The sequence below is a fragment of the Prosopis cineraria genome, unplaced genomic scaffold (assembly GCF_029017545.1).
Source record: "Prosopis cineraria cultivar Desert tree isolate PC_DT_omini unplaced genomic scaffold, ASM2901754v1 PC7, whole genome shotgun sequence".
In the NCBI taxonomy this organism is placed as follows: Eukaryota; Viridiplantae; Streptophyta; class Magnoliopsida; order Fabales; family Fabaceae; genus Prosopis; species Prosopis cineraria.
Genome location: NW_026555338.1, coordinates 16,698,451 through 16,710,720, shown reverse-complemented (window position 1 = coordinate 16,710,720; position 12,270 = coordinate 16,698,451). Strand labels below are relative to the sequence as shown.

Here is a 12,270-nt window from a genome sequence, read left to right as displayed (position 1 = left end):
GCTGAATATTGTCATCTTTCTCAACAAGTTGAGATGGTAAATTATGCTGGGAATTATCACGGTAATAATCAAGTCAACCCATTTTCAAACACTTACAATCCTGGGTGGCATCAGAATCCTAACTTTTCTTGGAGAAATAGTGCAACGCTCAATCAAGCTTGATCTTCTAGTGCAAAGCCACTCATTCCTCCAGGTTTTTCCTCAAGTAGAAAAGCAATCTATTCCTATTCAAGAGTTAAAAATTAACTTGGAAGAAGTGATGGCAAAACTAGCAAAATCTCAGATTAAGAACAATCAAGAACAAGCTACCATTAATGTAAGAGTTGATTCATCTCTGAAGAATCTTGAGGTTCAAATGGGGAAAATTGCAACTGTAGTGACTACACTTTATAAAGGGGGATTACTAAGCAATACGAAGACTAATCATCGTAGAGAAGGAAATGAGGAGTGCAAAGCAATTACCTTATGGAGTAGAAAGCAATTATTTGAAATTTCCCCTCCTACTTCTAAGTCAATACTTAAGCTAGAAATTGATCAAACTGAGCAAGAGGTATCTTGTACACCTACTAAAGCTAAAGTTGTGATTGTTGAAAATGATATTAAGAAGGAGCCTCTAAAAAAGGCAGTGACAACATTTAAGAAGAAGGGACCGACTAGTGATCATCTTTCTTGAGTGCCACCACTACCATTCCCTCAAAGATTTCAAAAGAAGGTATTAGAGGAGCAATACAAGAAATTATTAGGAATCTTCAAGCAATTGCACACATCAACATACCTCTTATTGAAGCATTAGAGAAAATACCTCAACATGCTAAATTCTTGAAGAAGATATTGAGTAAGAAGAGGAGGTTGAGTGAATGTGAAACAGTTGCACTTACTGAAGAGTACAATGCCATTCTCTTGAACAAATTGGCTCCAAAATGCCATGATCCAGGTAGTTTCTCAATTCCTTATGTGATTGGAGATAAATTTCAAGGTGGGGCATTATGTGATTTAGGCTTAAGTATCAACTTGATGCCAGTTTCTATATTTAGAAAATTACAACTTGGTGAAGCTAGTTCCACTTCAGTAACTCTTCAATTATCTTATAAAAGTTTGGCATTTTCTAAAGGTAAAATTGAGGATGTGTTAGTCAAGGTTGATGAATTTATCTTTCCTATAGATTTCATTGTCTTGGATTATGATGAAGATAGAAATCTCCCACTCATTGTGGGTACATCATTTTTAGCTACAGCATGAGCTCTCATTGATATTGAGAGAGGAGAGATCAAGCTTAGAGTAAATGATGAAGAAGTTAGCTTCAACATGTATAAAGCAGTGAAGTATCCTGGGGAGTCTGAAATTTGTTCTAGAATGGAGATTCTAGATGAAGTAGTTCAAGAGACTTTAAAGTCCTTTGTTGTGAAAGACTCATTACATGTTGTATTATTAGGAGATAATGTGGTTGAAAATGATAATATTGTTGAAGGCAAGAAATTACTTCAAGCAACTCCTCAATTTCTGAATTCAAGAAGAGTATTTAAATATCTAGAGTTGGAATCTAGGCAAGCTCCTTCTTTGAAGCCTTCAATTGAACAGACACTAAATTCAAAGCTCAAACCCTTACCACCACACCTTACTTATGCTTATTTGGGTGAATCTGAGATATTGCCTATTATTATTTCTTCTACTTGGTCTAATGGTCAAGAGGTAAGGTTACTCAAAGTTCTTCGAGATCACAAGCAAGCTTTGGGATGGACAATTGCAGACATCAAAGGTATTAGTCCTTCTATTGTGATGCATAAAATTTTGTTAGAAGATGATCATAAGAAATCTATTCAAAATTAGAGAAGGTTGAATCCTGTGATGAAAGAAGGGGTAAAGAAAGAAATTATTAAGTGGCTAGATGCTGGGATAATCTACCCCATTTCTGATAGTACATAGGTGTAATAACCGTAAAATATAAAAAATAAAAATATTCTCCCAATTTATATTTTATTTAAATTATTTTCATGGCAAATGGAGAGTGATGCTTAGTGAAACTTATTTTAATAACTTATATGAAGATCCAAAGTTTGAATTCTTTTGAGCAATAGGTTAAATTTTATTAGTTTAAAATTTTAGGAAAAATTAAAAAAATGCCCATTTCACTTATGTTATTAGAAGAAAATGCCGTGTTGTCTTTTGTAAATTTTGCAATTTTCCAATACTCAAATATTTATTCTCCTTCTTCTCGGTCAGACACATGCAAAAGGAAAAAAAACAATTTCTGGATCCTTCGACTGAGGTGGTCTAACGATTGCTGTCTCCCTTTATTCTTCCTTGATTTTTTTAGTGAGTTTTCATCGTTTTGCCTCTGGTCAAGTCTTCCCCATTTTTCCTCCTCTTTTGTTCTCTTTTCTGATGGTGCACACACGTTCTGGATCAGAGGAAGAGAGAGTTAGAGATTATTTTTTTCTCGGTTCCAGTAGCTTCGAACCTTAAATCCAAAAATCTTTTCTTGTCATCTTTCTCTTCGTGGTCTTATCCTCTAGCCAGTGACAATAGCATGCTTGCCATCACCTAGTCGTTTTCCTTGTTTGATGATTTGCCTTCTCCACTCATGGTTGCGTCTTTGTTAGTGTGTAGGAGTTGATGCAAGAAAGCTGAAACACTAGACTGAGCTGCTATCCATGATTCCTTTTGATTCTTGGTTTGATTTTGCTAGCTCTATTCTTCTTTTTTTTTTTTGCATGATGTATCAGATTTTCCCTCCCCTATTCAACTTAAGGTGTGATTTCTTCTTCCTTTTGCTATCTTTGTTTGGTAATTTCTATTATAGGAACTTCAAGTCTTCTTCCTATTTATTTTTCATGTGAGCGAGTGTGTGAGTTGATGACTTGAGTTGTAAAAATTTTCTCCTCTGTTGCTGCTGCTGAACATGACTGGTCGTATATGTGTGTATGAAGGAAAAGCTTGATTTAAGATAAAATTTATGGTCGTATAAGAGAAGGAGATGATGGAGTGGGTTTGAGTTTTAGTTGAAATTGATTGGATTATTTATTATAACATTGCTATTGAAAATTTTAAGGAAGTGATATTGAGGAGGAAGAGATTAATATGAGCTTAAAGATTGACGCCCATAAAGTGTTTCGTTAAATGCTCGTTTGGAGCGTTTTTGCTTGACTATGTGTTTCTAAAGTTCTATTGGTTGAGGCAAAAAGAACGATTGATTCAAATGTTATTTAGTAGAGTTTTAATCTGAGCATCGCAAAGAAATTGTGACATAAATGATGATGTTTAGGGTAATTATGAATCATTTAGATGGACTACGGTTGTGTTAAGGGAAAAAAATTAAAATTAAATTAAATTTAGAATCATGTTTTGCTCTTGTAAGATGTTGAATCTTGTTATCAAATTGAATATAGGAAACTTTATTAAGGACTTGTTGATGCTTGAGGATTGTATGGTTGGCAATTTATAAGCTTTCATACCTATGTAAGATTTGATTTTAGAATGCATATAAGATGTTTGATGAGGTGTTGTGTGAAGAGTGCAAATGTGAATAATGGTATTGTTTAGTTAAAACATGTTAGTGGATTATTATGATTTGGGCACTAAAAAAAGAAATGCAAATGACATGATTTCTTTGGAAAAAAAATTTAAAAATATTAGTGTCTAAGAGAAATGTGAGAATATACTACAATAAGTGAGTAAATAATTATGAATTTTATTAAATTTTAAAGATTAATTATTATTATATTGGGTGTTTCAGGAATAAACCTTGTTGTGAGGAATGTTAAGGGATAAATTACAATGTTGGGATTACCTCAGGTAACTGGATAGCGTCCCAACTAATTTTTTTCAATCAAATTTTTCTCTACTAAAATATTACATTTTTGTGTAAATCATTTTAAAAACAACAATGTGATTATTGTTTATTTTGATATTTAAATTACTTTATTTTGTGAAACTTTTTACCAGATTTGATAGTTTAATAATTTGAGATTTTATTTGAAATTTTATAGAGTCATTTTATTAAACTTTTATAGAAATTGTTGTCTCTTTAACATACATAATTATTTCAAACTTTCCATTTTATTTATGTTCTATTGTTTATTATTAGGACGTTATTCACTAAAAAATTATTTTTGATCTCAGATACCTTAATTGACACTGATCCTCTTGTTGATCCATGAGAACTCATAGATATGTTGGGTAAAGAAGTGATCAAAATTTCTCTTTTTATGTAACTATTAATGCTTATGTATCTTTTTTTAGAAAAGTCTGGTTAGTTGCTCTACATATGCTATATCTAGGGCTTCTATTTTAGTATATATGCTATTTGTTTGTCGAAAGAGCTAAGCTCCTGTTTGACATGATATTTTGTAAATATTTTTGTATTGTAAAGTTTCAAAAGATCCTATTTATAGGTGAGGTTTTGCTGAAATAATTTTTTTATTTAACTTTATTATGATGACCAATATCAAATTGTTAAAATTTCAATATAAATTTGATTACATTTTAGAAATGAAATGAGTTTAAGATTAGAGGCTTATGGAGATGTGTTATATAGTTCACATCCCGTGTCGGTTACCCTCTATTTTTGGAGCGTGACAATGGGTTAGCCCGGTGCAATGTATTCCCAAGAAAGGAGGAATGACAGTAATTACCAATGAGCAAAATGAGCTAACTCCAACTCCAATAGTTACTGGGTAGCGTATTTTCATGGATTATAGGAAGTTGAATGATGCCACAAGGAAAGATCATTTTTCTCTTCCATTCATTGATCAAATATTGGATAGACTAGCTGGTAAGGAGTTCTTTTACTTCTTGGATAGTTACTCAGGCTACAACTAGATTGCTATAGCCCTTAAAGTTCAAGAGAAAACTACTTTTACTTGTCCTTATGGCACATTTTCCTTTAGAAGGATGCCATTTGGTCTTTGCAATACACCTGCTACTTTCCAAAGGTGTATGATGAGCATCTTCTCTGATGTGATTGAAGAGATTATGGAGGTGTTTATAGATGATTTTTTTATTTTTGGAGAATCATTTGAATAGTGCTTGTCTAACTTGGTAAGAGTCTTGAAAGATGTGAGGAGACTAACTTGTGCTTAATTGAAAAAAAATGCCATTTTATGGTAACTGAAGGTATTGTTCTGGGTCATAAAGTCTTCAAGAAGAGTCTTGAGGTGGGTCAAGCTAAGACTTCAATTATTAAGCAATTGCAACCGCCCACTAATGTGAAGGCTATAAGAAGTTTCTTAGGGCATACAGGCTTCTATCGTCGATCTATCAAGGACTTCTCTAAAATTTCAAAGCCTTTATCTCAACTACTTAAAAAAGGCACTCCTTTCAATTTCAATGACAAGTGTACAAACGCTTTTAAAGAGCTTAAGAGTCAATTAATTTTGGCTCCTATCGTTGTTGCTCCTGATTAGTCACTACCATTTGAGGTTATGTGTGATGTAAGTGACTTTATTGTTGGAGCGGTGCTTGGACTGTAACATCCCAATTTAAATTTTAATAGTTAATTTGGGTTAATAGAAATAAAAAAATAATATTTAGAGGTAAGAAAATTAGTAAGAGATGATTATTAAATCTAACTTAGGATATAATTCTTAAAAAAAATTAATTAAATAAAAAAATTAAAAAAAATAATTAAAAAAATAAAATAAAATAAAAATAAAATATATTATTAAATTATTATTATAATAAAAAAAGGAAAAGGTTTGCAAAAAAAAAAGGAAGAAAACGTGCCGCCGCCTCAATAGTAACAATAGTAAAGAAAAATAATAAAAAAAACAAGAAGAAGAAGAAAGAAGAGAGAGAAAAGAATAAAAAAATGTGTGGGACCCACTGAATTTTTATAAAACTCACCCGTTTCCTTTCATTTCTGCAATTCTTTTCCTGCGCGCGAGCTGAGGCGGAGAGAAGTGAGTCGCCGGTGCAAAATATCTAAATTTTTAAGGTAAGAGTTTTTAATAGGATATTTAGGGTGTGATTTTAAGCTTTTCAAGACTAAGTAAGTGTTCTAAAATTTTTTCTTAGTCATCCTTCTTCTTTAGTTTCTGAGTTTGTAGTGGTAGAAAATTTAAGATCTGGAAGAGGGATGAATTTATGTTGAATAAATATGATCTTTGAGGTTGTCAGTAGTATAATGAATGTTCTGGAGTATAAATTTATTGATGATCTTTGAATATGTGGCTTATGGATCAAATTCTAAACTAGATCTGAAAATATATGTTGATTTATTGAGGTTTAGATGATTATTTGGGATGAGAAATGAATTATTATGGTTATAGGATTATGATTCTAAGCTAGAGACTTAATTTTTAATTTTTGGGTATTTTAGGTACGAATTTATAAAATAAAAAGAAAATTTTGATAATAGAAATTACTTTAAAATTTGATTTTTAGATTATTAATGTTTATTGATAATTAAAAGAGGAGTTAAAAATTTTACTTAATAGTATTAACCATAGATTTGTATTAAGATTGAAATTAGGAACTATGTTATATTTTTAATTCTATTATTAGAATTATTTTATTAGTTTCAAAAATTGAAACTAATATTTATAAATAATATGTTATTTTGTAGATTGTATTACTGGTGAAGATTGTGGTGAGAGAGAAATTTTAAGGAATAATTTATTGAAAAAGCCACGAGGTAACCATGTTTTTAATTTATGATTAGTGTTACTTCATGTTAATTGGGTGATTATTGAGAAAATTATAAATTTTGTAATATTATATAATTGTGCAATATTATTATAAATTTATTTGATTATTGTGGGAGGTGTTGGAAGACTTGCTATTGTTGTTGTATTTATGTGCCACGTGGTATGCCCCTATTGGAGCTCAATAGGTGGTTTGTAAGGACTCGGGCTAATCTACCTTTGGCCGGGTAATTTAGCACCGAGTGAGGGCTACGGCTCGAGGTTAATGGAGGGATATAAGGATGGTTGTTTGTGTGTATTGTAATATTTCTTATATTTGTTGGAATTATATTATTTTTAATTCTCACTTAGTAAGCACACACTTAACTGTTTGTATACACTATCATAAATTGGCTTTGGTTACTGGGACTTTTGAGTCTCATTATGTGGTTAATAAATTTTCAGGAGAAGAGCCACGAGTGACACGTGGAGGAGTCCCAGAGGCTTAGTGGTATAGATCCACTGTCTCTTTTGGGTATTTAATTTATGATTTATAATGTGTTATATTGCCAATATTAGGGCTTTTTGTTTATTGTCAATTATATGAATATATAAATGTAATCATGCCTTTCAAACTATTTCTATTTTTGGTACAATTTGGATGACTGTAATTTTAATATTTGGTTTACTTTGGATTGGTTAAAATGGCATGATTATAAGGCCAAATAACTGGCTTGTGTTGAAAATTGATTAAATTGCTTATTTTACTTGTTGGGAGTATAAGGATGGACAAATGTGATTTAGTTTACTTGTTAGGAGTATAAGGATGGACAAACGTGATTTAGCCTAATGGCATGTGGGAGGTAAAAATTTATCTGAAATGTTATAGTGTGTGAGTTGAAACCAATTATAAAATATTTTATATCAAAATTATTGATATAAAAATGTGTTGGGTGGCTGTAACCCAATTATGGTTGAGTTAAATTATTTAAAAAAAATTTTGGTGTGTTACATGGACAAAGGCATGAAAAGATTTTTCATCCTATCTACTATGCAACAAAGACTTTAGCTAGCATACAGATAAATTACTCAACTACTGAAAAAGAAATGCTTACTATTGTTTTTGCTTTTGAAAAGTTTAGAGTTTATCTAATGGTTGCTAAGGTTATAGTTCATACTAATCATGCTACTATTAGATATTTGTTGAATAAGAAAGAATCTAAACCTAGGCTCATTAGATAGGTTTTGTTGTTGAAAAAAATTGATGTGAAAATTGTTGATAGAAGAGGAACTAAAAATCAGGTTGCTAATCACTTGTCTAGAGTTGTTCATGTTTCTGATTGTGGTGATGACTTGTTGATTGTTGAAAATTTTCCTGACGAGCAATTATTTATTGTTAGTACTTGTGATTTACCATGGTATATGGATATTGTGAATTATCTTGTGTGTAGAGTGCTACCTCATGATTTGAAGCCTTTTCAAAAGAAATTTTTTTTTGCATGATGTTAACTTTTATATTTGAGATAAACCATTTTTGTTTAAAAGATGTGTTGACTTGATCATTAGAAAATGTATTCTTGAAATAGAACGAGAAGCCATTTTACATGCTTGTCATGCATCTGTATATGGGGGCATTATGGAGGATAAAGACATCTAGTGCTTCAATGATAATGCAATTGAATGAGTTAGAAGAGTTTACACTCCATGCTTTTAAAAGTGCTAGACTTTATAAGGGGAGAACTAAGAGGTGGCATGATCAACATATATTGAATCAGACCTTTGAGCCAGGACAACTAGGATTGCTCTTTAACTCAAGATTAGGTTTGTTTCCTGGAAAGCTGAAATCTCGATAGTCTGGCCCTTTTAAAGTACTTTCTGTAGCACCATATGGAGTAATTAATGTTCTTGATGAAAGAACAGATAGATCTTTTAAAGTTAATGGATAAAGACTCAAGCATTATTAGGGAGGTGACATAGAACGATTGAAGTCTATTGTCCACTTAGTTGATCCACCTTAATGATCTAAGAGAGTCTAGCTAAAGACTATAAACCAAGCGCTTTTTAGGAGGCAATCCAAATTTATTTTCTCTTTACTTGTGTTTTTGGTTTGTTTATTTTCTTTGTCTTTGGTTTGTTCTTTTTTTATTTTGGTGTGTTTATAGGATTGCAGAGTTCTTAAAGAATTTTAAAGCTCAAAGCCAAGTCTTGGAATCAAAGAATGGGCTAATAATATTTTAGGGGAGTATTCTATCCTTGTGCTTAATTGATGGTATTTTTATGTGTTTATATGGGATCAAGATCTTGTGTTGATGAATTTTTGGATTGAAAGTTGTTAATTAAATGTTAGAAGGTGCAGAAGCGGGATTGATATGATGGCTATATTGATTAGGAGGTGTTTTGACTATTTTCTTTATGTTTTTTTTTTTTTGCTTCATTTGCATATTTTTCTTGAATTTTGAGTATTTTTGTTCTTTGTTTTGTTCACCTCAACGAAAGAGGATTTTGCCCTAACAAAAGGTCTCTCTATGTTCTTGTCAAAAAGTTTAGAGAGTACCTTCGCCGCAACAAAATCTCATTTTGGTTTAGCAGTAGATGTCTTTGCAACTTTTCATCAAAAATTCCAAAAAGCACCTTTATTTATTTTGCTCTAGCGGTAGATACCTCTTTGACTTTTCATCAAAAATTCTAGAGAACACCTTCGCTAGAGTGAAACTTTTCTTTGCTGGAGTAAACGATTATTTTGTAAAATGCTTAACCAATTTATAGAGAGCATATTTGCTAGAGCGAAACTTTACTTCGCTAGAGCGAAATCTTTAGTTGAGTTAAAAAAAATCTTAATTTTCTTTAGTTTAATAAGAATAAATTGTAAATATTTGTTTTCTAAAAAAAATTAAAAAATTTAAATTTTTTTTACTAAAATATTATTTTATTTTAAGTACTATAAAATATTTTATTTTGAATAATTTTTTATAAATATATATATATATATTATTTTATTTATTGTTTTTATTTGACTAAGAAAATTTTAAAAAAATATATTTATATATTTTACTGATTATTTTATTTTAATTGCACTAAAAAATTTGCATATTACTTAAAAAATATGGCACCGTGCATTTTTTTATTTTTTAAATAAAGTTAAATTAAAAAAATATTTTCTTTTGTTTTTATGGTTTTACCCTACTTTATTTTCCCTTTCACCTTTGCTCTCCCCATCTTTAACCTTCTGCCGTCACTCTCCTCCTTCCTCAGTTTCTGCATCTTTGTTCCTCGTCCAACCCATGTTCACTTCAGCCTTCCGCCATGTGCGGCGTTCCTCCGTCGAGCATTCTCACTGCTACACAGCCACAGTGTTCTGTCATTGCCAGCAGCTTCGCATTCATTTGTCTTCCCTCTGTTCAGCTTGTCACAAGGTTCACCCCTGTCTACAACTCATTCTCCTTCCTCAGCTGATGCATCTTCGTTCATCGTCAATTTTCCAGCTGTATTTCATCGTCCTTCACTTTGCATAGCATTATTCTGCCATTATCATCTTCTTCTTCGGCCGCCAATAGTTTCGTTCCAGCATCTCCTTTGTGTATTAATCTGTGTTGCTTCCTTTACTCATTGTTCACAGCCCTTGTTCGCCACTGTCCCTGCTCCTCGTTACTTACTTCCTTGCTCTGTTCTATTTCACACTGTATGAAGCTCGTTTTCACTGTTCATAACCTCAGCTCTCAGCTTCTTCAGTTTCGCAGTGGCTCATCTCCACCTTCATAACCTCTGTCTATCGTCTCCCCTCTCTTCATCGTCCTTCACTCTGAGCCTCTACCGTGCCCCTGCTCCTCGTCACTTACTTTCTTTTCTATTTTGCTCTGCTTTTCTGCTTCTGCCCGTCGAGCTCTGCTATTTTTTTTTTTTTTCCTTTTCTCTTTCTTTTCATCTCCTTAATCACCGTATTCATTTCTTTTGCACATCAGTACGCTCACCACCGTCTCGGCTTGTTGCTATTTTAGCTTCTATTTTATTTTAAACCACTCACACAGCCATTTGTAGTCATCTCGTTTTCCTTGTCCATTTGTGTAAGTCATCATTTAACACTTCATTACTACACCTGTGCATGCTGAATTCCCTTCCTTTCCTATTGTGCATATTTTCGGTCAAGCTCCATGTATAAATCTCACACACATTATGTCTGATATGAGGTGTGTATATTTCGTATAGCCTGTGAGAATTGCAATGGGTGTTGGTGATTGGAATTGGTTCTGTTGGATTTATGCTCTAAATTTTGAATTTAATATTTTTTGTCCATTGTATGGAACCATTCTTATCTCAATGTGAAATTTATGATTTGAACTACCCCTACAATTTTCATTTGAGATAAATTTCAGCTGTGAGCAATGTTATATGTTTTTCATGGTTAAGTACTTTGAATATTGCGCCTATTGCTTTGGCTTTTTGGATAATGGTTATTTAGCTTAGTTGACAAGTTGAAATTTTAAAGTGAGAACCACTTTATTTGTACTACTGGTGGTACAATGGTTTAGTTAAATATACTGACTTTATCAATTTTGACACTGAATCTTAAAATTTAATTTTTTGTTAGCTTAAGTTGAATGTTGGGGGTTCTTACTTTGTCATCTACTGATAGATGACGTGTTGTTGTCATGATTTGATTAGAGTCATTTCTTTTAGCCATATTTTGACTAGCTCACTTTCACATATTGGCATAACTCTTATTTCCACTTGGTTGTCTTTATTTAATTTTTGGCATATGATTACTTTTGTGGTCGTTATTGTGACTTATTATGGCTTGTCTTTTATTTGTGTTTTAGCCATGGGTCACAAGAGTATAGATAAACGCAAGACTGCCCCCTCTCCATCAGCTCAAAAAGCTGCTAAGAAGTCAAAGCAACCATTCAATAATGAGAAATTCATGAATCACATATGCCAAGACAGATTTCTCTCTCTTGTGGGATCTAAAAATTTTATTTCTGACCGTTATTGTGCAATTTTATGCTCTAGAAATGCCTTTCAAACAATGGTGTGAAGGGGATGGATGGTGTATTTGACAAATGAAAAATTTCAATATTATATCCTTGCTCTAGTTAGGGAATTTTATGCAAATGCATTTCAATAAATTTCAAAAATGAATAAGGATTGTTCTTTCCTCATCTATTACATTATGGGGAGAAAATTAGTTGATCTAGCTACTATTATTTATGACTCTACGAAGCGATGTATCAATGTCAAGACTAAAAGAGCACTTGTCTTTCCTCATTTGATTACTGAGTTGCTTCTTGTTGCTAAGGTTCGCACTACTAATGATGAGGACCAATAACAACCCGATCAATCTATCAAGTACCACAAAATACATGCCAAGTCATCTTGGGTAGAGGAGTCTTCAGTAGAACAAGGGCTATGCAACAATTGGAGTCATTAGCGGATGCTGTCAAGAGGCTGGAAGAGCATTTACGCCTCATCATGCAACATTTATACATGCCAGGTCATGACATGCTTGGTTCATCTGTGGCACCTTCTCCTATTCCATCCATGGATCCCTCCTAAGCTAAACCTACCACAGAATTGAGCTTCCACTCTACTTGATTTGTGTCTTTTTTATTAGTATCTTTATTTCTTTTGCTTTTAGTTCTTTTTAGTTATTTTGCAA

The 12,270-nt window shown here is 32.3% G+C and overlaps 1 protein-coding gene across 1 annotated transcript; it reads left to right on the top strand.

The window, feature by feature from the left end:
• Positions 1-259: 259 nt before the first annotated feature.
• On the top strand, positions 260-1,239 carry LOC129316520 (uncharacterized). Its single transcript, XM_054960943.1, has 2 exons — positions 260-550; positions 700-1,239. Exons 1-2 carry the CDS (start codon positions 260-262, stop codon positions 1,237-1,239), a joined length of 831 nt encoding a protein of 276 aa, XP_054816918.1.
• Positions 1,240-12,270: the final 11,031 nt, after the last annotated feature.